Source organism: Patiria miniata, unplaced genomic scaffold (assembly GCF_015706575.1).
Source record: "Patiria miniata isolate m_02_andy unplaced genomic scaffold, ASM1570657v1 HiC_scaffold_6, whole genome shotgun sequence".
In the NCBI taxonomy this organism is placed as follows: Eukaryota; Metazoa; Echinodermata; class Asteroidea; order Valvatida; family Asterinidae; genus Patiria; species Patiria miniata.
The window spans coordinates 10,716,471-10,740,500 of NW_024037073.1; the positions used below are offsets into that span (position 1 = coordinate 10,716,471).

The 24,030-nt window shown below is 41.4% G+C and overlaps 3 protein-coding genes and 1 long non-coding RNA gene across 4 annotated transcripts; 1 reads left to right on the forward strand and 3 right to left on the reverse strand.

Annotated features, from left to right (window-relative positions):
• The first annotated feature begins 221 nt into the window (after positions 1 to 221).
• On the forward strand, positions 222 to 2,908 carry LOC119743531 (delta-like protein C). The gene is made up of 4 exons (XM_038219954.1): positions 222 to 337; positions 922 to 1,050; positions 1,218 to 1,331; positions 2,337 to 2,908. The coding sequence occupies exons 1-4, from the start codon at positions 286 to 288 to the stop codon at positions 2,444 to 2,446; spliced, it is 405 nt and encodes a 134-aa protein (XP_038075882.1). The 5' UTR covers positions 222 to 285; the 3' UTR covers positions 2,447 to 2,908.
• Positions 2,909 to 5,072: 2,164 nt separating this feature from the next.
• LOC119742495 (zinc metalloproteinase-disintegrin jerdonitin-like) lies at positions 5,073 to 11,667 on the reverse strand. The gene is made up of 10 exons (XM_038218435.1): positions 11,523 to 11,667; positions 11,362 to 11,425; positions 10,299 to 10,588; positions 9,294 to 9,441; positions 8,790 to 8,965; positions 8,496 to 8,582; positions 8,040 to 8,161; positions 7,295 to 7,438; positions 6,778 to 6,912; positions 5,073 to 5,558 (listed from the first exon to the last, which is right to left on the reverse strand). The coding sequence occupies exons 1-10, from the start codon at positions 11,580 to 11,582 to the stop codon at positions 5,531 to 5,533; spliced, it is 1,254 nt and encodes a 417-aa protein (XP_038074363.1). The 5' UTR covers positions 11,583 to 11,667; the 3' UTR covers positions 5,073 to 5,530.
• A 3,455-nt stretch (positions 11,668 to 15,122) lies between these two features.
• LOC119742564 lies at positions 15,123 to 17,707 on the reverse strand. The gene is made up of 3 exons (XR_005272872.1): positions 17,327 to 17,707; positions 15,987 to 16,070; positions 15,123 to 15,390 (listed from the first exon to the last, which is right to left on the reverse strand). It is a non-coding gene; the product is annotated as an uncharacterized LOC119742564 (long non-coding RNA).
• Positions 17,708 to 19,359: 1,652 nt separating this feature from the next.
• On the reverse strand, positions 19,360 to 23,259 carry LOC119742852 (uncharacterized protein K02A2.6-like). Its single transcript, XM_038219054.1, has one exon. The coding sequence runs from the start codon at positions 23,257 to 23,259 to the stop codon at positions 19,360 to 19,362; it is 3,900 nt and encodes a 1,299-aa protein (XP_038074982.1).
• Positions 23,260 to 24,030: the final 771 nt, after the last annotated feature.

A 24,030-nucleotide genomic window follows, 5' to 3' on the forward strand; every position in this document is an offset into this window, starting at 1 on the left:
CAGTTGTTTCCCTAGAATGATAAGCAAAAAATAGATGTGCAAATAATTACATTGCTGAAACAAACAAAAAGGTATCTCAACGCTATCAACATTAAGATAACACTCACCTCTTATTTTCAGACAACAATCAACAAACCAGTACGCATCTCAACACCCTTGTTTGTAAAATAAAACACACCTGTTTCCTGTGCTTGATTAGGTTTTCATTTTCTCACGCATTCAGAGAAAAGGGCATATAAAGAACGATTTTTTCGGAAGTTTTTTTCAGTCTGCGAGGGATCAACAATGAAGGCGGTAAGCATCGTTATTCTCTGCCTCTGTGGCATCTTCGGTCTATGTAAGTATCTTACATTTAACCCTTAATTCAGTTGCATTAGGTAACTAAAATCATTTGTACCGCTGTAATGTTCTATCTGCATTCATGCAAGTATTTATACAGCGCTGCAGCTTTTTGCAGCCTTTACAACATTCTGAGGACGATTAGCCTTTGCCAGCTTATATTATATGCAACTGAATTGGTTCGGTGTTGAAATTTATATACTCCCTTGAAATCGTGAATCTTTTTTACGAGTTGGCTTGTTTGTTGCCTTGCTCAAATACTGGTGATACGGGTTGGGAGTTTAACTTACTGGTTTGCTAATATACTTGCCAATTTATTGGGTAAAGGGTTGCATTCGTTAACAGCACATCAATGTTCTCACATAAGTCACTGCATTCTGTATTCAATGAAGTGGATTCATATTGCATTTATAAACGCTGTATTGTAGTAGAATTAGATAATGAAAAAAGAATAGCCAGTCTGGTAAGTGAATACATGTATATATGCATGTTATTAGGAATGATATATACTATTGGGGGATGTCCATTCATTTTATCGTAATGTACTTAATCCTTTATGATAACTGTGTTGATTTACATCAGGTTCTTCCGGTCCGTGTGAAACTCAGCAGCCCTGCATAAACGGAGCAACCTGCTTCGACTCTGCCGCCGATTCCTACTTCTTTTACTGCCTTTGTCCCTACACCTACTACGGACTAAAATGCCAACATCGTAAATATTACACATCACAAAATTCATTTTTTTAAGTGTAATTCCGAGCTCTGAGACAGGCTGTCAATTAAGGTAGATTTCGATTCGTTTGTTACGATGTTGTTGGATTTCTATCCAGGTCCTCTATTTGATTCCGTCTATTAATAATGATGTTGGTTATGTTGCAGGTAATAGTGCTTGTGATGACAATCCTTGTATGTTTGGAGGAACGTGCCTTGTCATCAATGAGAGATACGAATGCAGGTGTCCATCCGGAATCTATGGAGATCACTGTCAAGCAAGTAAGTACAAGTTCTCAATTATAGGCGCAGTTTACCAATTAGCATTCACAAATTTCAAATTATGACTGGAATAATCCAAGCGGGTTCGAAATCAAAGAGCTAAAGGCCGATAAAGAAGATTGTATTGGGTACGTACTTTCTGAATATAGTATCTCCAGTGCTTTGTATTGAAGTCGTACACAGCTCTGCTTTGGCTGAATGAGCCTTGGCGTTTATAGTACTGCACACATGTGAAAATATTTGGTGAAATTGTTTGTTTGATGATAGAAGCGTGAAACTTGGCTAAAAGGACTGTCTCAAATTTGCCCTGTGACGAATTCGATTTTGCTTTAAGAAATATGTATTTCTTTTTGCCCATGTTTTCATTGCCCGAACGTATCAAGTAACCACTTCAGGCTAAACTTCATGGCGACTTGACAAAACGACAATGCATTTTGTGAATCCAATATTGTACGAAAAGCCGCTTATTTTTTTTTTATATTGAACATTTCTTTGTTGGGGGATACTTTTTGGCATCAGTAGTAATTTGGTTCGCGGTTGCACTCATGAAACAACAGTATGCACCTCTTTCAGCTTCAAAATCTGACAAAGCATGACGACGATTGTATAGACCGACAAGGTAAAGAGAAAACATTTCGCTTGTGCTTACCCTCTACTGTTGATGGCTGATACCTTTCAACTGGGATGAAAACGCAAAGTTACTGTGTTTATCATGATCCGGGTGCACATGATAAGTCCGATAAATTAAAACCAAGGGTTCAATTAAGGGTGTAAATGAAGGACGCAAATTTAGTCAGTCATCCCCTTGGACTTTGCTTTCAACAAAACAAAGCTGTTTATGGTGTACCCCAGACGACATGACCAAACAACGAAGTAATTGGAGGAAATGAGAATAAAGTTAATTATTTACAACAGCGCAGTGTCAAAATGCATTGCGATGACCGATTGTGGTTGGACATCTAATAGCTCGGCAAATAACTTTGAACTTAATTCCTTTCCACACAGATGGATGCGCCAGTGATCCGTGTATGAATGGTGGAACCTGCTACCCGTTTGGCTACTCTTATGCCTGCGTCTGTCCTCGTGGATATGGCGGAGAAAACTGTGAAGAATAAACAGGTCAAACATGAACATCTTTTTGTGAGAATAAAACTCGTAACATCACATTTTGCTGAAGCAACTGAAACGCAATTTTATATTACGGCAAAGGTAATACATCAACGGTTAATAACGATATCATTAATTTCTTCGATTTGACTTTTCCTATATAAAAATTTGATTTATTTTTTGTTTGTTTAACTTGGTGTAGCACGTACTCGCCCTGCTTAAGCCTCATCTAGCCTGAGTGAGGAAGGACAGAAAATCCTTACGGAAAAAAATCCACTCGAAATAGCATGCCATTATGTAGAATTCCATGGATCTGAAGTATCATTTTTAATTGATGAGGGAGTTATTGAGAAACTTGACCGGAAGTAAAAGTTAAACAAGTAAACTTTTAAAATTATGTCATTTTCTTAATCTGTCAATTTCTGTCGGTCCATGACACTGCTGGCTCGAATTTTCACACGAACGTTATAAATAAGTCCGAGTTAAATTTTTGTCGTTTTCAGTCATTGCTCTATAAATTTGGTACGCTATATATTTATGACCTGGAATCCTTAGGGGGGAAGCGCTATATAACACGGAATCCTTTTTAAAAACGATGCTATTCACAGAAATTTGTTGAACCAAAATAATTTGCACTAATAATTTCTTAGCAAAAGCCTAACAGAAACTGTATGTAAAGTAATGCACTTAACTCATTTTCTGATAACTCTTTCCTGAAATAGAATTATTGTTGATAATTATTGATCATTGTAAGTAATTTGGTCACTTGGAAAGTTTTCTTAATCGATGTGGCGGACCCAGAGGGCTGAAGCCCCGTCCTTGCTTCAACCCCCTCCCGCGGTGACGAACAGCGCCTCATCTAGTGTCAGATGGCGTCCATTTCCTTCGCATTGAACTCAGTTGTGCTCCGGCGTTCTATGGTGTAACTGCCAGCCGGCGTTATATGACCAGGAAAACTGTTCTGTCTCGTAAGCGTAATAAACGTTCATAAGATGGAATTTGCGTCGACGCATATTCCATCTTATGAATAGTAAAATGTGGTACCCGCTGTTATGTACATCAGATTCGAACCAGCCAACCGATCCAGCAAGCTCGGTGGTCGAGTGATGAGACGCCTGCACTGGAACTTCGGGAGGTCATGGGTTCCAGTCCCACTCGAGTGATTCAAGTTATTCCAACTTTCACCTTGGAGGTAAACACACTGAGTATACAGTGTTTATATGTCTGTGAAGGACAAAACCTAATATTACCTAAATAAACGTAGCTTGGAGAACTGTTTCCCCACTCGGCGTTTCCAGTGAGGGACAAGAGAAATGCACCGTAAGATCTCCTACTTGCGTGACAGACTATATTTAGCAAACCCAAACCTCACGTTTTCCATGATTTGTCTTAGAATCCGCTGAAAATTGCAAAACCTTTGCAGTTCACACATCAGCAACACACCAGTAGGCCTACAAATCCTGCCTTTTGCTTCCAGGAGTGTTATTGGTTGGTTTGGTGCGACAACTGAGGGTTGGTCCATACAATAATTAGGGGTGGCTCTAGTTTTTAGGTACAAGGGGGTAGGGGAGTTGATATGAAGGGACAACTGAGTGAAAGGGTGCCAAAGGCAAGCCCCGTGAGGGGGGGGGGTGCTGGGGAATGCCCCGGCAAATTTGGAAACGTGATGCTTTCTCCTGATTTCACGTCTTCTCTTTTTTTGGTTTGATCAAGCGGATAGGATATCATATTCGCCATTTCTGTGTTAAGCTTTTCCATGGAGGATGATCCATCTCCTCCATACCCCCTCCCAACCCCCTTCCTGGATTGAAGCCGTTGTTGGGAGTCCTGCCATCCATTACGTACGCTGCTTTCAGTGTTTGCCAGCCATCAACAGATTGGTCCTAAACAGCGTCGTATATAGTCAGGGTTCTTGTCCTAGGGAAGCTGTGAGGGCTGGACCGGAGGGGGGGAGGGGCGCTGGACACCATCTTCACATGGGGGCGCTGTTCAAAACGTATATCATGGCTACATTAGACAATGACTACCGCTATTCACTTTCCAAGGGACGTTACAATTAACGGCCACTCGCGAAAAAAATAATTGGTATAAAATACGCATAACATCGCGGAAAGGGGGACTTTATGTTCTTCCAGCTAATTATGGTAACTCATATGTCTGTACTTTTCTCCGCATGCCAAATTTTCAGTGGGGGTGGGGGGGACTGGGGGCGCGCGAACTTTTAATGAGGCGCATGCGCCCCCCCCCGCCACGCCCCCATCCCCCGGAGTTACGCCGCTGGTCCTAACCATACTCGACCCAAGTTACATGTGCCCAAGTGTAATCTTGGACCTTTGCATGTCCAAATAGAGGCACTTTTCATCCCAATTGTCTGCACAAAGATTAAAGTTGCTCAGATCAACAACGAACTACTCCTTGATGCTACAGCCTTTACTTAGGCCTACTAGTCTTTCTCCAAGATCTTCGTGTGTTTTTCTTCTTTTCAATCGATCCTCCCAGAAATGAAGAAGAAAACGTCGTTAACCAAACTATCCCTTACTTTACACGACCTTTAGTGTTACCCACATCAATGCTTGTCCTAAATCTTTATATACCATTTCAAGTAAATTAAAAAAGTATAACACACGCCAAACGTGGAGCGATTATCTTTGCAAACTTTATTTAATTCCCTTCACCACAAAATGAAATCAAACTGCAAAAATTACGAGTTATTGCCCATGGTTAAAAAGAAGGTAAATTTCGGTATAAATAATTCAGTGACCTACACAAAATTTTGAAGCAGTAACCTTATTTGGCTATGGATCGATCTATTGCTCGAGAACATTGGCTTTGCAGACCTGATTATTTCTCTAGAAACACAACATGAAATGCATGCTTTCTGTGATGCTTCCAATCATTTCATCAGTTATTCATGCTGTTGTCCGACCCGAGTAGGAGCCTTACTAACGGGCTGAATAAATTCGTGTTCTTCCTTATATTTCTAAGTTATTCTTGCGACTAAACTGATATAGTTACTGCATTTATATTTATCTTTTGCAACTTGTCCATGCATCTGATCTAGAAGCAAATGCCTTCCATTGCTTTCCTCTGAATTAAGCGTCATCGTAGCAGGTTGCGGCCCTGAAATTGAAAACAATAGCATCTTGTCAAAATCAAGTGAATTCAAATTGGCAAGTAAATATACGTACACTATTCTATATAGGGTGATTCAAAAAGAAAGTGACCCGGATTATTATTTTTCCTTAAAAGCAATTAAATTTGATACACAAATGAAGTATGTCTTGAATAAAAGAGTAAATTCCTCTGAGGGGAAAAAAAGAATTACTGAAATTGATCCATGATGTCAGAAGTTATGCATCTTTTAAAAAGAACCTTTTTTTATAGCTGTCCATGGAATTCCGTAGGAAGCTATTGAGCAAAGTGAGAATTACACACAGGCATTCAAATACCACAAAGAGAGTTGAATCATTTCAATCAAGACTGAAGCATTATTTTTGCTGTCAGATTTTTGTGTTTTCAATATAAGGAACAATTAAAGTCAACTCTTTTTTTTTCTTAAACAATTTTGGATGTTTTCCCTTTTCCTTTGCAAGTTCTCGTTCATCCATGGAGGTTGGAAAACGTCCATGTTTCATTGTATTTAATGGGTATTCATCAGTTCGTAGAACGGTAAATGATCGGTGGTGGGCAGCTGAATTTGTGATCTTTTTATTAAAATATACATAAATTAGGAATGGAATATGGAAATTACGTGAAATGTTCACAGATACTAGGCAATATTATGAACATTATGCTAGTATGTTTTTAATAAAGCGAGCCACTTATTTTCAACTATATTCTTCGAATTCTGTCACTTCTTTTTGACTCACCCTGTACAGCCATATTATTGAACGTTTCAGAAGAGTTGTAATTTTGTTGTCAACTTTTCAGCAAACACCGATTTGCATATCAAATCATTTCTATAAAAGCTAATCATGTTTTGATTTTAACACCAACACCGGTACACGTACTTGGTACTGCTATGCAAGAAAAGTCAGACTATTAATTGTCTGAGCTAAAAACGTGTCAGCAGAAGTATGATTGTTGTAGCGTTTACAGCAAACGCCAATTTTCAAATCCAATTGTTGCATTAAGTTTTTCATTTTAACAGCAACGACGGTTTATGAACAGTGGATTTCTCAGTAAGAACATTCAGACTATTCTCTGAGCTCCGTAACAAGAAAAGTGAGCCTGTTTTTGGTCAATAAAGTTGTTTATGCTCATCGTTGAGGGCTTATTAGCAATTTCTATGAAATGTTATTTTTTTGGACGGTGCACGATAGAGGGTAAGTATACGTACCCGATGTGTGAGGTATAGTAGCTCCTACTGCAAGTTGACCAGACTGGATCGCTTTTGGCTGAATTGGCATTCGCTGCCATGATATAGCCGCTGGTAGGGCAGGAATTACCTACGCCGTCGTGCCTCATGCTTAGACTTCGAGAATAATATTATATTTAAAATCAAATCAATATTTTACCAATTAACATTATATTATGTTTTACTAGGCTATATGATTTTTATTCTATTTGTTAGTGAGTATTTTAAATCCGTTCAGAGGTACTTATAAAATTTTAGGGATGAATTATTTTATGTTATGATAATAAAAACAAGATAGAATAAGAATAGAACAAGTCTAGTTTACGAAAGAGACGATTATAGATAAAGAAAATGGTGGAACATTAAACTCGCACGACTTCCCCATTCTACACGATCAGTCAGTGAAATGTTTCATCCCAAAATTCGTGTATATATTTTTGAGAATAGGGTTAGAGTTTATTTTCAAAATGGTAGGACATAATGGTTTGTTTATACTTACTTGTGTCCGATTTCATGAGCGAGGGTGTCGGTAGTTCTCAGATCCCGGAACGTGGACAAGGACGTTGCATCTCTTTCATCGCACAAAATTTGGGTGTTGCTCCTCCACGCAACGCCAAGCGTGTCCCCAGAATCCATCACCCAGCTACAAAATAACCAAAGGGATTCTCGTTGTTGGTTGGAGAACATTATTGTTTCGCAGAAAAAAATGTTACTTTAGGCCAAAACAAAAATAGTTGGTCTCTGGTCAGACCAAAGTTCCAGAATTGATGCGGCGACGCGTTTTTGTTTTTTGTTTTTTTCGGCTTTTTTTTAAAGCATGGATTGTACATACAAGGTGGGTACTATTTTTGGGTTTTTTGTGTCCCCATATACATTGGTGTCCTCCATAATTTGCCTTGGTGCCCTCCATCATTTGCCTTGGTGCAGTTTCCCCATTCCTTGGTACACAAATTTGAGAAGTTGCGGAAATAGAGGGCGCTATTGTAGCTACCGCGGACAGTTTGAAGAAACAAAAAGGTTGACGCGTATGATTAAAATCGACGCGCGCGCTGACCAGAGACAGACTTCTTTTTTTTTTTGGCCTTATGGGTGAATATTTACCACTTTGTCCACATTATCTGTCAAAGTGTTATGCTCCTTACGTCGTAGTTTTAAAGTCTGATAAGAATATACAATAAAACTGTGGGAGACACATATTCATCAAATTATAAAAGTGATAATGTAGTCGACAGTAACTTTAATACCCGGTCAAAATTGCTGCATTGTCCCAACGACGACTGTCGGATGCGCCAAAGTTATTGGCGGCCTGCCAATCACTTGCTTTATTCAGAGACTGCTCAGAATCTGGACAGGTATTCAGACCACTCTGTTCAAATCAATCGATTGGAAGAAAATGTGAAATTATGCTGTCAATACTGGCTTCTGATTTCCATACACCAAAATACAATTCTAAGTTTTAATGTGCAACAAGTTCTTCAATTAAGCGAAGTGAAGGAGACGTTTTGGAAGCATAAGGTCTGTACAAAACGTAGGCATCACACGCTTTCTATAATTTTGCAGTTAACAATCAAACACTGATGCATGGTTTTATGTCTTAATTAAAGGATGATTTGAAGATCCATGTAGAACAACGAAATGATAAATATCGTCACCACTATCATACTCTTTCCCGTTTCAGGATTGGTATCATTTTAAATTACCTGGGATGATGTCATGACCTTGATATGTGTCACTTTAGGAACCAGAGAAGCGCCGGAAAGTGAGCCCAGCTGTAGGACATTTTTCGCCTGTTTGGGAAATAGTATTATGAAATAAAACCAGCATTAATACAACTATGAACAACATGTTAAGGGTAAATTCCATCAGCTACAATCTTTACGACGTAAAAGTTATTTGTAGTAATGAGTCTTCCTATTTCAGCAGATTAACTTGCTGTTAACTGCTTTTACGTTTTTAATTGCAGGCATCAGAAATCAAATAAGGAAAACACTGACCGCATTGAAAAGCGCTGTAATGCAAGTATGCGTGTTACCGCCACGCAAATCGTACAACACGGGGTCCCCGATGAGACCAAGCTCAAGATACTTGGTCGCCTGTGGGTCAAAATCGCCTGCCTGATCATCCACCTCTTGTCCTGACTCGTTAATCACATCAAAGTGCGTCAAATCGTCTGTTGAATTTGGAAGGAAACTTGAAATTGTAAATCTCATGGTATAATCCTTATCTGATATAGGTAAAAAAAAACACACCAGTTTCCCTTCAATCGTTTCCATCAATGACATAAAATTTGAACTGCGTGTTTGAATCAGATATTTAAAAAATCTTTAATCTGGATTATGTATTAACAAACCGCTCGCCAAAAATATATTACATTTCTGAACTAGATTCAAAAGGGTCCGCTAAATGTTAATCATTAGGAAAGTAACAATTGGTTAACCGAAGTTCACAATTTCGTTCTCGATCTGTGAATGTTTACCAATGAATGAATGAATGTTTACCTTTAACTCCACAGCGTCCCCTATCCTGGTTAGGCTTGACTCTATAGGCAAAGTGAGGAAGACCACGCCCAATATCTCTCTTGAGCGCATGTTCGTCATCCAGAGGCTCAATGTATGTCGGTCCAGAGGCATGATTCACAACGGCCATCTGTCCGTAAAAGACATAGGGTGTCTATGTTCAAATTTGCCCACTTATCTCCATCCAAACTATTGTTTGCACTGTATTAAACCCAGGGGCGTAAGTCCAGGGGAATTTGGGGTAAATATCCCCCAATTTTTGAGCAGGGGGATGGGCTATTTTTCGTGATGAGAAAAAATGTGGATTTCAAGGTATTTTTCGAACATCCCAACAACCAAAATTCATTCGATAGCACTGAAAAGTGGAGAAACAAAGTACAAAAGCTTTTAAAATGCGCCGCTTTGATGTAAGCGCGTGTGTACATATTGATATACAGCCATTTAGAGCGCCCCTAGTGTAATGTGGTGTCCAGCCCCGCCCTCCCCCCCTCGAATTTCCATGGCCGGACAATTTTTTGGATTTTGGTCATCCCCCATCCCCCTCCCCCCCACCCCACTCACCGGCACAGATTTACGCCACTGATTAAACCATTGCAAGAACTGCTGAACTGAACTGATTTTTGGGGGTACCTAAAGCGGTCTCTATATGACGTCACAAATTTCTAAGTGTTTTAGAATAGACATGAACAAATTTGATAAGGACCAGCTAAATAAGTACATGTTTTGTCGTTTATGGGTATAGAGTAAAGCGCACTACTTCGACTCAACCTCTTGTGTTTGAACAGACAAATAGAATGAAAAGGCCCTTGCGTTGCATGTACATTAGAGGGTGTTCTTTGTGATTTTAATTTAGAGACAATGAATGCACAAATCGTGCAATCCTGGCGATACAAAACCATTGCCCTTTAATTCCGCCTTAAACATAAATTCCGTGTAGCAAATATAATGACAAAGGACAAGGACAAATAAAATATATTAAAAACGCACCAAACCTGCACATGCAGAGACGGATACCAACGAGTTGGAGTCCCCGATGACTTGACCAGTGTACAGACAGTCTGTCCGTACAGGCACCGTGATGGTTCCCTCGTCACTGACATATTCAGCCTCAAGCCCAGGCATGAAGCCGCTGTCGTCGTGCTCCAATGCCATACGCAGTGTCTCACCGAACGTGTCGACATGGACTTCAAGGTAGGAGGTTGCAACGGCACTGCGACCAACATGGCGTTTGTGCTCCATGGTCACGTACTCCGGATAAATGATTTCATATTCAGGGGCTGGGGAAAAAAAGAGGTTTTGAAATGGTGGTGTTGTTAATTACTTTTCATTTAGTTTCTTTCAGCCATTCCTTATTTCGAACCCAATAAAAGCCAATTTATAGTTTTTGCAATGTGCATCACATGCAGCGGAGTCGAGAACAGTGTTGATTTAGACGCACTCAAAATGGTGCTGTCTTTGGAAACTTGTCTAGTTGTTACTGAAAGATACACATTTGTACAGAGATTGCCAATATACATTGTTTTGTAACACTTCACGGGTCTGGTTAACAGGAAATTCCCATGATGTCTTACAGTTAGGAAGAAAACCCCCAAATAATAGGCCCTTCAGTAGAAAACCCCGAAATAAAAGGCCCTTCAGTTCAAGCATATCAAACAGTCAGTTATTAGTGCATGGGATGTCGATGAAACGTGCCTAATCGTATGTACAGATTTTGGTTTGAAAACACCTCGTACAAAAGAATGTGCCGAATGTGCTTGGGGCACAAAGCAAATGCTTAACACACACCAGCCCAACATACCTAACAGAAATTTTACAGTGATATGAGACGAATTCGATCTCTGTCATTCGGCATTAGCTTAGACGAATTCGATCTCCTGACAAATATTCTTGACTTAGTACTTAAATGTGTCGACCAAACTGTGAAACTGAATGATAAATAACTAAATTGATTTTGCTAAAAGCATGTGAAGTCGGTATGTGAATTAGAATGGAAAAAGTTGTATAATAGCCGTGGAAACCTAAAGTTAATGCCTGCTAACATTATATGTACCTTTCTCTTCGCTATCGACAGCAAAGTATCGCTGTAGCTCCTCTTCTGAAAACTTCAGGTTTACCTGCGTAACAGTGGAAAAAAATTAAATCAGAAAATACATTTCGATTGATTTCAGTTAGTCTTATTTGCCAAATATTATTTTGTAGAAGACAGATTACCCCAGGATTTGCCAACACCGAAGCGAGCAGAAGCATCAGACACATGGAGATAGGCAACATCGTGTTTCCTCGTCGATGGGGATTCAGCAAACTGAAAATTAAACCGGCCGACGAAAGACCAATTGATGTGAGTTTTTTGATCAGACATTGGCTTTTTTATAGGCAAACGCGGGGTTGCTCATTCTGCGACAACTTGCTGGAGGATATCGACCTTGATTGAAGTTCAATTTTGCTTCGTCTGCATTTACCAGCAACAAAGTCTTTTCATTAATTGCTCAATTATTATCAGACCCTTTTAAGATAGGATTACAGTGATACTTTGTCTCGCCTTACACGTCAGCGCCCCCAGAATAGAGTTCATGTACATGTTTTCTTTTTAATTAGGGTACTACATTTTTAAATTACCAGCAAAAATAATTTTCCAATATTTGTTAAAGTTATCAAAAGTAAATGTCATGATACATGCTTCTATTTAATAACTTTCCATATCCCTTTACAACAATTAAGGTTGCTTTTCACCTTCACCAACTTGAAATCGTAATTGATTTCGGATTCATTTGCAACGAGCAAGGTTGCCTTGTACTCTCAGCCAACTTGAAATCGTAATTGATTTCGGATTCCTTTGCAACGAGTAAGGTTGCCTTGTACTCTCAGCCAACTTGAAATCGTAATTGATTCAGCGGTTCGAATTGTTTGAAAGGCCATTTTTGTTTAATGCAATCACTGATGTCAATTTTGTCTTTCTGTTCAATTTCGCGCCGTAGTACCAGTAACCAGGCCGGCTCTTTTTTTTTTTTTTTACTAGTGGTTTTTCACCATAGGTTGCAACTATATGGAGAGGAAATCCCTCATTTAATTTTGCACAAACGAACCATTTTTGTATCCGCTCAGTAGCATGATCCAAAAGCGCAATTATCTCCAATGCCATGGATCTGCAGACGTTGTTGTGATGTCACTTTCAGAGCCTTTTGGTAATTTTAGGCACTGACTCACAATGCACGGGGCATGGGCCAGACTAACCGTCAATATTGAATAGCGCCCTCGCAACTTCTAGAATGGTGCGCCTATTTCTTGGACCAAGACATTAGTGGTAACGCATTGTGTAATGAACACAGGACTTGTGTCCTGGATCATGGACGAAGGTTCCTTCCGCCATGCCTGGATAAAATCCTTTTTAAGCTCTGGCAGGAGCTTCTACATGTCACTTGGTGGTCGGTCGGTTGGCCAGTCCGTCTGTCTGTCTGTCTCCGGAAAATTAACCAAAGTATGGTGCTCCATATGTGCCATGGGCGTCGCATTTTTCGGCGTTGCATTTTAAAGACTTCTTGCAACGCGGCTAGAGCTTATTGAGCACTAGCTTTTTTTTTTCTATCCTCATAGGGAGTACCAATTGCCACTATACCTATTTTCTACCAATTTAAGGGTTCCTGATAACTATTTTCTATTTTCCTAAGGGGTGTCATGATGCCTATTTTTCATTCTCACACCCGGGTTATTCTCAACAGAAGATTTCATTGTTAGCCACTATGAGAGAATTAGAGGGCGCTGCAGAACTTTGCACCTATCGCTCTTGATTACTGACGTCTTGGACCAAGACTATGTCGTAGCCAGCGGGGGTATTACAGGGGGCTGTTTACATCACCGGGCTCCTCAACATTTTGTAAAGAGTGCCCTTTTGCATGGACGTCGCGGGGGGGGGGGGGGGCAAGGGGGGCATTTGCCCCCCCCCCCCCCCCCCCCCGGAAAAGCAAAAAAAGAGAGAGAAAAAAGGAAAGAAAAAGAGTCATAGTGGTGTAAATTTAATGGGTTGGGGGCAAAATGTCCCTGCCCCCCTCTGAAACTGATAAAGCGAGATTGTGTTGAGAAATACAGGCATTTTTTGGCAAATGTTTTGCCCCCTCTAGAAAAGTCCTAGCGACGCCCATGCATATGAAATGAATTCCGCTAAAACAAAGGTTGGGAATTCAAGCTCAGACCCGCCAGAAATAACGTCATGCCAATGGCTAAGAGACATTCCATATCTCTGCGTTTTGCCCAAACTTTTCCAAATCACGGTTTTTACGCGCACGACTGGCGGTCTCGCTCAAGTGGTAAAAAAAGCGCCCTCTCTTGTTTGCAGACAGCGTCACGCTATAGCTCATCAGCAAAAAACGGATGTAAATCTGTTTTGCTGATGAGCTAAAAACAAATATTACATGCACACTGCAACTTACAACTGAAATTGAAAATATTATCAAAGTTGTTTCAATCAATAGTACTTTAATCTACATTCCATCACGTGAACTGGCATTTAAAAACGACTATGTTTTACATATACAACTGATGTCTGATGGCGAAAATGTTTAACTTATAATATTTGTCATGTAAAGCATAATTTGAACCAAACAAATGTTATTCGATCCAATTATTAATTACAGAAACCGGCAGCTTGATGTCGAAGCTGATAATTTCCATCAGCATGTGCCATCGGGAATGTAACGTTAACGCTTTCTCCCGTCCTATTTATAGTTTAACCCAAACATTACAGTAGATTTGGTTTTCATTGTTATTTTTTTCTAGCCTTTACACAAAAGTTATTCACTGAGGTATCGAATCAAAATCGGGCAAACGTTTGTAATTAATATAACTTTACTGTACACATTTGGAATTTGTTGCGGCCCAGGATTAATTCAGGCATATCTTTTGTTCATTGTTGATGCAAAAGCAACACCAAATAAAAGCGTATTTTCAAGGAGAAAACGTCCGAAATAGAACACAAATAGCTTAAGTGTCAATGTAGTGAATTTTTCGGTGAAACATATTTGTCCTACTCCTCTTAGGGATCTATGAAAAATATTTGACATCCCTTTTGGTTAATGCTATTGAAAAGTGCACTTCTTTAAACATTTGTGTGTTTTTTTTAATTCTATGCTTTTCCCGACAACTGTTGCTGTGATGTCGTTTCAGGTGGACACTGTAAAGTTACGGGATATTCTGTTCAAACTGTGAACATTGCTTATTGAAAATATTTGTGAGAAAAGTTTGCTCATTGGCTTACTGCCATGTACAGATACAACAACCTATCACCAACGAAAAGAAAAGTTACGACAGCGAAATATCCAAAATTCTGGCAACTGTTGGTGCTGAAATAGCATTGAGGTTTCTGCCTAAAATAACATCACACTTTTGTTCATGAACATGAATTCGCATTAGCATAAAAACCACGACGGCACCAAAATACCCTTGAAAATAGCAAAACGAAAATTGAAAATAGGGTTAAATGGAACACAAAGGTGTATTAAAAAAATAACATTGCATGGGATCTTAATCATTGAGGGGAGAACATGTTGAATGATAATGTTGAAGAGCACCGTCACGCGTTGGGTATGGTAGAGCAACTTTAACAATCATACAAGTAGTACGCTCGAAGTCGTTTTTTTTTATGGCATGTAAGGACGAATTATGTAAACTAGCGTGTTACGTTGTCAGCAAAAAAACATTAAAGGTCTCCTTTATGATGAGTATCTATAGTTACCAGTTTCTGCAAAGTATATTCTTTTACCTCGTAAACCATGTACGACATAAACAAAAATTCGATAAAAAAATTACACACACAATCTCTTTATCGGAATTATGTTTACTTAAAACACTACAGAATTAACGGCGTTATACGAGACATGTCTTTATTTAATACTGGTAAATAGTACTAAAGTTCTTTACTAATGAACATCATGAAACGCCGGCAAAACTCTTTTTAAAAAAATACAAAATATCCAAGGCCGTAACCCCCGTCACCGTTCAAGTCGTTTGCTGTTGAATGATAAAACTCAATTCTCATTGTTCCAGGTGGTTGAGATACTGCAACACTGCATTTTGATCGCTGACTGAACTGCCAATAAAAAGAAAAGAACATGAAATATAAAACTTGTTATAGTGGGGCAGATAGGGGAAATATTTGGGGGGAACTGTGCCTTTGATGATACAAGCATGGCATTTGGCACACAGTCAGAGTATGCCTTAAGAAAGATATTTGGCTATAGGCCCATCGCAGATTTGTCCTTTGAAAAAATTAATATGCAGAATAACAAGCAATTTTCAAAATGTTCTAAATGGCTGCCATTGCTTAATTGTTAACTATTCTACCTAAAAATTTTCGAAGGACAAATCTACGGATGGCCCAAATATCTTTCTTAAGACAAAACTCCATATTTTAGATGTAGTTGCATTTTGTGGGTCAGTTACGTACGTACTACAGGCCTACATCTATTTTTTTTTTAAATAATGCTGCATCGATGCAAGGAAATATTGACGAATTCCGGCGTTTTCAAACGAAGGATTGATACATGATAAACACCGAGTAAATCAATCAACGACTTTTTTTTCATATCTTAAAGATCTAAATTCCAAGCTTTGTATTTGTATTGCTAATCTTTCACAAAGAATGGCAATTGCTGAGAGAAAAAAAACACCACCGATAGCACTCACTTTTACATTGTGTAGACCATTAAAGGATGCCATCAGGGCGTCCATCAAGTGTTAGCGCTGTCAGCAGCAACAACATTTCTTTTTCTAAGATAAAACCAAATTACAAATTAATATTATGATACAAAAAGCAGTATACAGATTGACATAAATTAGTCATTTATGTATAGGAGATAAATGCAAAGGTAAGATGTCTGCCGGTCATGTACTGAGCCTACAGGCCTATTTTATGATTCGTTTTGAAAAGCGCGGATATAGTGAGTGTTACAAATTGAATTTACACGAGAAGGGGAGCTGTTTGTCAGCTTGGGCTGCTCCTGTCTCGGTTCAATTAACTTCTCAACAGAGAACGAAAACGGTAAATATTTACATCATAACAAGTCAACCAGTGCACTAAGTCAGTGCACTTTCATCATCACGAAATATGGCTTTTGTTCACGGCGAAACAATGCCACCCACACTACCTGCATCCAGTGCCGTTTCTCTATGACTGCATGCATTTCCGTTGTGGTGGATTGCCGCTTGCGATTATGATAATGATGCGTTATGGCTACATGACCTTGAAACAGCAATGCGGGTATACTTGCATGGGATAAAACCCATAGGGAATGTATTATTTCCATCTTCAATATTTAAAATTTACGATGAATTAGAGGGTAAAAATAGGACATCTTAAAGCCCGGATAATAATTACATGGAATATATGGAAAATACACTGATAATTATCACGAATTCCACGGTTTTAGATTTGCAGTTTAACTTGGCATCTGATCACACGCTGTGCATATGCAGACGTTGCATATTATGTAAATCCGGAGAATGTTGTTTGTTTTTTCACTGGCTGGTATGCAAACGGCACATGATTTATGTGGGTCGGGCGTTGCGGGAGCTATATAGGATTACGTACACGTACTGCGCTGCGTACGGCAACGCAAAACTGTGTGGCCTGCATGATAAATATAATCTCCATTTAATCTCCAGGGATATTTTACAAAGAACAACGTACCATGTAACATTATCAATAAACTAAAATCAAGACTGGAATGATAAAAATACAGAGGATGTGTGTAGGCATTGTCGAAGCATGGATCGAGCTACAAAAAAGGAGTTCCAATTAATATGGTCGATGATAGCACCAAAAAAAGCTAAAAGCAGCTTTAATTATGTTTCCATTGTGGTCCCATTCATTGTGGTCCTCTTGTGGTTCATGATATCATTGGGGAAAAAAATAATGCAACTTTAGGGAATTAAGAAAAGTGATTGGGCTGGCTTACACAATAACGATAGTGATAACTTTTATGACGTTTATATTTAATTTAATAAATTCGTAGCATAATTCTCACCTGGCCTGGTAGGCGTGGCTTCATGCACGGACAACAGCAAGCAAAACAACGGAGGAAACACAGCTTGCATTTGCTCGGTTTTTTCACCTTCGGTAAGGACACGTCAGGCATGTTGATCTTTCTTGTGTGTGGAGTAGTTTATCAGTGAACTTGACTCGGTGCAGGGTATGAGCACGTGTTGCTTATTGTCTTTGCCAAGGAGTTCAATCAAGAACTGTAGTTGAGTACGTTCAAGATCACGACTTAGCTATGCAGGTGCAATGATGTACATGTACATGCAGTCGCATCAAACTATTCGCACCACGTCCTATACGTACTGGTACTGTGCGGGTTATGATGAGGGAAACGTTATTGACATGATCGGATTTAGCGATGACTGATATGTAGCCTGTATAAATGGGAAGGTTAACCTTCGGCGGATGCCGTGGGTGGTTCTACTCTGATGATCATAAACTCTGTGTAATTTTTGCGGCATTTCCATTGCACGTGGGTCCTTTTGTCCTGCTCAGTTTATTTTTTTCTCCGGAAGTTAACTATTGAAGGAATGTATAACTAAAAAATAAATAACTTTTAGAAAAATAGTGGTGGTCCCCAAAACAACAATTTATTTGTGCATGCATTCATGTAATACATGTACATGTATTTATTTCCATTATATTATATAATTTTTTATTTTCTCTTATATTAAAGTTCTCTTTTTACTTGCGCTAATTCGGTTTAAACATCTAATATTCTACCTCCATGGGTAAGGAGACCTAATTGATTCAATAAATGACTGATACGCTCGTTTTCTAGTTGAATTTTTGTTTACGTCTGAACCTGCAAGACCAGTGGTTTAACCTGCAACAATAGGTTGTTTTCACAATACTAAACACAATGCCAAATCACTTGAGTTTTTAATTGGCGCAATCTTGCATTGATAATTTAAGTTATATATGACAAACTATTGTTACGAATTTGATAACAAGTTTTGATAGGGGGTATTGGAATGCTTCCTATCGAACTCAATAATTAACATATTCTCCGGTAGAATACACATGGGCGTCGCGGGGGGGGGGGCAAGGGGGCGTAACACCCCCCCCCCCGGAAAACGGAAAAAAGGGGGGTGGGAAGGGAAAAGGAAGAAAAAAGAGGAAAAAGAGCCGTGCGTAGCCATATTGCTTATAATTTGATGGGGGAGGGAGTAGGGCAAATGCTCCCCTGCTCACGTTCGGAAAAATGAAAAATTAAAAATATAATGAAAAAGTTAAGGAATTTTGGGGAAAAATTGCATTGCCGCCCCCCCCCCCCCCCCCCCGGAAAGAATCCTGGCGACGCCCATGATAATGCATACAAATAACTGCATTGCTTTCCACATCCCTCTAAAATTAGACACACTGAAAATAATCATGTCATCAGTGTCAAACATTGGGGAAACTTAATCATTAATTCCTTGAATTGAATGGAAAGCCCATCTTAAAACCCTTGGATATGACAGTGATATAATCGGCATGACCACTGTGCGGGAGTTCAGGTTCACGTAGGCCTAGTGGCAGATTAATTCTCTTGCCCTTCCCGCGATGTGATCCGGGTTGAGTCCCGCCTATAAGCCAACACGTGTGTTGTGTTTATGGGTCCTTTCAAACCAGTAAATAATGGAACGAACTCACCGAGTCTTCACAGGAACTCGTGGCATGGGCGCCGCCATTTTAATACACACTGTAACTCATGGAACGTGTAGTTGGTGTCCCTCACAAAACGTATCATAATGCATGGACATACGACATCTCCCCCCTTTAAGCTGTCAACAAACAAAACTGGTTAAACACATTAACAATGAACAATAGTTAACAGTAAATAAATGGCAATGCTTTCTGGCATTAAAACATATGTTGTGAATGCTGCTGTGAAAGTGTGTTCAGTTAAGGTTGTTTAGGTCTGAAATTATGTGAGATTATTCAAGTGCCAAAATCCTGAAATTGTCCAGATTTGTGAGCAATCTAGAGTTCAGTTCTGTGGAGTGTAGAGTTCAATGTTCCAGTTTAGTGCCAGGTTTAGTACACCACATAATCCTGGTGCCAGCGTGGAGGTTTTCCTGTGCGTCGTGGTCTGACTGTTGTTGTTGGCTTGGGATTCTGTGGGTGAATTGGGTCAGGTGGGGTCTGGACTTCAAGAACTGGTTCTGGTTCTGGGATAAGCAGCAAGTGGCGACGGTTACGACGATACTCGACGCCCTGAACGTTGACAATGTAGGAGCGTGGGGGACCTGCTTTTCGAACCACCTCACCCAACGGACTCAGATGTGTTTTGTTGCGGATCCGCACCGTGTCACCTGGTTTCAGCTCACACAGATGACGGACGCCATGCTTCTCGTTGAAGTAAGACTCGCTCTTGGCCTTACGTTGCTTGTCGGCTGCCTTCAACTGGTGCGTGTTGATCACCTTGGGACGGAGATTGCGAGGGAGTGTTGGCAATGTTGTGCGTAGTTCGCGACCCATCAGCAGGCGTGCAGGACTAAGGTTGAGGCCTGGGATTGGTGTGGATCGGTAGGTCAGCAATGCTCGCAGAGGATCAGGCTGCCGGAGCATGGATTTAGCAATGTGGACTGCCTTCTCGGCCATTCCATTCGCCTGAGGGTAGTTTGGGCTAGATGTGAGATGTTGGATGTCATACTCACTTGCAAATTGGTTGAACTCGGTCAGGAACTGTGGCCCATTATCGGTGACGATAACCTCAGGAATGCCAAAACGGGCGAAAGTGGCCTTCAAAAAGTTAATGACGGCCAACGACGTTGTTGTCGGGAGATGATGGACCTCCATCCATCGCGAAAAGTAGTCGACTAGGACTATGTAGTGTCTCCCATTGACCTCTGCCAGATCACAGGCAAGACGTTGCCAAGGTCGTTCAGGAAGCGGAGTCGAGATAAGAGGTTCCGCTCGCTGTGCTGACTGCTTGGTCTGACAGAAGGAGCATTTCTCTATGTACTGGGCAATGTCGCTCCCAATACCTGGCCACCAAACGGCTTGAGCAGCTCGGGCTCTGGACTTTGATATTCCCTGGTGACCTTCGTGGATCCTCAACAGCATCTCTTGGCGCATATTTGCCGGGATGACGATGCGGTCGCCATGGGTGAGGATCCCCTGGACGAAGCTGAGGTTGTCTTGGTTCTCCCAGTAGAGCTTCACTGTTGTTGATTCAATGTCGCGGGAGTACTTTGGCCAGCCACTGCGAATGTGTGATGCGACTTGCACCAGCACTTCATCGAGGGCAGTTTCACGTTTGATCTCGTCCAATTTCCCCTGGGAGACTGGCCAGTGGCTTGTGACCATATGGACATGTGCTTCAACTTCGTCTGGAAGGTTGTCGCTTTCAGTGACCGATGACTTCAAGGGTGCGCGAGACAGGGTATCGGCCACAGTGAGGAGTTTGCCAGGTACGTACTCTGCAGTGCAGTGGTACTTCATGAGACGCATAAGAAGTCGTTGACACCTCAGCGGAGCGTCACACAGATCCTTATTGTTGATGAGTGGAACCAGCGGTTTATGGTCAGTCTGTATGGTGACGTGAAGGCCTCGAAGGTATACGTAAAACCTTTCGCACGACCACACCGAGGCCAACAGCTCTTTCTCTATCTGCGCGTAGCGTCGTTCAGATGGAGTGAGGCTTCTTGAACAGTACGCCACTGGCTTCCACTGTTTGTCATCTTGTTGCTGCAGAATACATCCACCCAGTCCGTATTCGCTTGCATCAGCGCTAACCATGGTCGGCTTATTTGGATCATAGAAAGCGAGTGCAGGAGCTGATGTGAGGAGTGTCTTAATGCTGCGAAAAGCTGACTGCTGTGGTGATCCCCACACCCAGCTGACATCACTCTTCAGTAGGTCATTAATTGGTGCAGCGACTGAAGAGACATGGGGAATGAATCGCGCAAGCCAGTTGATCATCCCCATTAGTCGTTTGACTTCGGTTTTGGTGGTTGGCGGTGGCATTTGGATGATCGCTGCTATCTTTGCAGGGTCGGCATGGATGCCGTCTTTATCAAGCTTCATGCCGAGGAAGTCGACCTTTGTTTGGGCGATTTTGCATTTGTCCTTGTTCAGCTGTAGTCCAGCGTTCTGCACAATTTCGAGAATGCGCTGGAGTCTTTCATCGTGTTCTTCTTTTGTGCGACCGGTGATCAGTACGTCGTCCATGTACACCACGACCCCGGGTATGTCGGTTAGAAGGTCGCACATGATGCGTTGATATATTTCTGGTGCCGATGTGATGCCAAATGGAAGGCGTTTAAAGCAGTAACGCCCGAATGGTGTAATGAAGGTAGTGAACTTCTGGCTTTCCTCTGTCAGTGGTACTTGCCAGAAGCCATGCTTGGCATCTAGCAGGGAGAATATCTGGGCGCCAGCGACTTTGCCGAGGACTTCTTCGACGGTTGGTATGGTAAACCTCTCCCTGACAACTGCTTTGTTCAGTCGTCTGAGGTCTACGCATAGGCGAATGTCACCATTCTTTTTCGGCGCTATCACAATAGGCGAGCACCAATCTGTGGGGTCAGTGATACGCTGAATGATGTTCTGTTGCTCCATCCTCTCCAGCTCCTCTTTCAGTTTGGGCATGAGAGGAATGGGGATACGACGAGGAGTCATGACGCAGTAAGGGGTGGTGGCTTCGTCTACCTTGATGCTAACTGCTTGTCCATGCAGACATCCACCCCCTTCAAAAACACTCTCATTGCTGAGTAGAGTGTAGACTCTGTGGACCAATCCAAGCGAGTCACAGGCATGCTTGCCTATGACTGGTTCTCCCTGAGGCAAGATGAGGAACAGCAAGCTTTGAGTTTTGCCCTTGACTTGGCAAATGAGTCTGGTCTGGCCGATTGGTGTGGCTTTTCCCCCGAAGAATCCTGTAAGGCGTGTTGAGGACGGCTGTAGGGTCTTATCGGGGACATTCAGCGCGTTGAAGATGTCAAGCGGGAGGATATTGACCTCAGAGCCCGTGTCAAGTAGGAATGACACAGTCTGTCCATGTACATGGAGATCCTGTCTCCAAACGTCATCGATGGGCAGTTGCTGTCGGCGTATGGCACCGACAAAGAACTCGTTCTCTGCAAAAGTACAGGTTTCATCCTCTTGTTCTGGATCTGTCTGGAGAACTGCTCGCATCTGTTTGGGCCTTGATCGGCAGACTTTTGAAAAGTGGCCGATCTTATTGCAGCTCTTACAGTGTTGTCCCTTGGCAGGACAAGTTCTATGGGTAGAGGCGTAGCCGCAATTCTGGCAAAGGGGACCACTCAGTCTGGGGTACGAGGATCGCTGATCCCTTCTCATGGGAGGCTTGTTGGAGCGTTGCTTCTGGCGCTGCTGCACCTGATGGACTGCCTGGACTGTAGTAGTATTACTATCTCCCCGGGCCTTAATGTCCTGCTGATCCTTTGTGGCTGTTTCAAGCGTTTTGGCAAGTTCGATGGCTTTGGAGAATGTCAGGCCATCTTTGGTGAGCAAGTGTTTCTGGATGAACAAACTGCGTATGCCGCAAACTAGCCGGTCGCGGAGGGCATCATCAAGAAAAGAACCGAATTTACACGGTCCAGCCAAGGTTTGCAATTCCACAGAATACTGTGCTACAGTCTCACCAGCATTTTGATTGCGCTGATAAAACCGGAATCGTTCAGCAATCACCAGTCGTTTGGGTCCGTAGTGCGATTTGAGCAGAGTACACAGTTCAGTGTAAGTCTTTTCAGTGACTGCCACAGGTTCAGAAAGGCTCTTCACAGTTTTGTACACATTTGCTCCGATACAACTCAGCAGAACAGCAGACTGCTTGGCTGGAGAAATGTCATTGGCCTTGAAATACAGGTCCAATCGTTCGAGGTAGTTGGTGATTTCCTCTACTTGGTCATATGGATCGAGCCGTCCGATCAAAGCTGAACTATAGGGCGCCCCCTGTGACTGCGACATGATCGATGTACGTTAGACACACGTACGAACGTGGCGAATCGGACGAAAAATAACGGTTTGTTTTGCCACAAAATGTCCAACTACCTGACGTGATATAGTCTCAAAATGTCACTGATTATGTCCGCAAACATTTACTGGGACCACCGCTGCCACTATGTTGTGTTTATGGGTCCTTTCAAACCAGTAAATAATGGAACGAACTCACCGAGTCTTCACAGGAACTCGTGGCATGGGCGCCGCCATTTTAATACACACTGTAACTCATGGAACGTGTAGTTGGTGTCCCTCACAAAACGTATCATAATGCATGGACATACGACAACGTGGATCGATGATCGAATTCTCAGCCCCTGCCGGATTTGATGGGTTTCTCTGGAAGGTCATACCGGGGTTTTCCTCCCACCACTAAAACTGCAATTCCGTTCCTCTTCCCACAATTGAAGGTGGAAATAAGTCAAAAGACTTCTGCGGAATATCCCGACCATATGCCAGAGAATATATGAACTTAACTTAAAGCAAGGTCATCAACTCGTTACGTGTTTTCCAGAAGTTATTACCAACTGACCAACATACATTTTGATATCAGACTGGACATGATAGACGCAACCCAAGAGACAGACGGGTGCCAATAAGTATCACGCAAGCATTCCGCTCATCGAAAATCGCCGAAAATACAAAATACAATCATGGGCGTCGCCAGGATTTTTTCTAGAGGGGGGCAAAAAAAATTTTTGCCAAAAAATGCTTGTTTTTCTCAACACATTCTCGATT

What these genes read in the sequence shown, in the direction of transcription:
- LOC119743531 (XM_038219954.1), top strand. Translation starts at nt 286, where the DNA reads ATGAAGGCGGTAAGCATCGTTATTCTCTGCCTCTGTGGCATCTTCGGT. An exon ending in CGGACTAAAATGCCAACATC is followed by an intron (nt 1,051 to 1,217) that starts GTAAATATTACA and finishes GTTATGTTGCAG; the next exon opens with GTAATAGTGCTTGTGATGAC. An exon ending in TGGAGATCACTGTCAAGCAA is followed by an intron (nt 1,332 to 2,336) that starts GTAAGTACAAGT and finishes CTTTCCACACAG; the next exon opens with ATGGATGCGCCAGTGATCCG.
- LOC119742852 (XM_038219054.1), bottom strand. Translation starts at nt 23,259, where the DNA reads ATGTCGCAGTCACAGGGGGCGCCCTATAGTTCAGCTTTGATCGGACGG.
- LOC119742495 (XM_038218435.1), bottom strand. Translation starts at nt 11,582, where the DNA reads ATGTTGCCTATCTCCATGTGTCTGATGCTTCTGCTCGCTTCGGTGTTG. An exon ending in CGGTGTTGGCAAATCCTGGG is followed by an intron (nt 11,426 to 11,522) that starts GTAATCTGTCTT and finishes ACTGTTACGCAG; the next exon opens with GTAAACCTGAAGTTTTCAGA. An exon ending in TCTCTGCATGTGCAGGTTTG is followed by an intron (nt 9,442 to 10,298) that starts GTGCGTTTTTAA and finishes TTTTACGGACAG; the next exon opens with ATGGCCGTTGTGAATCATGC.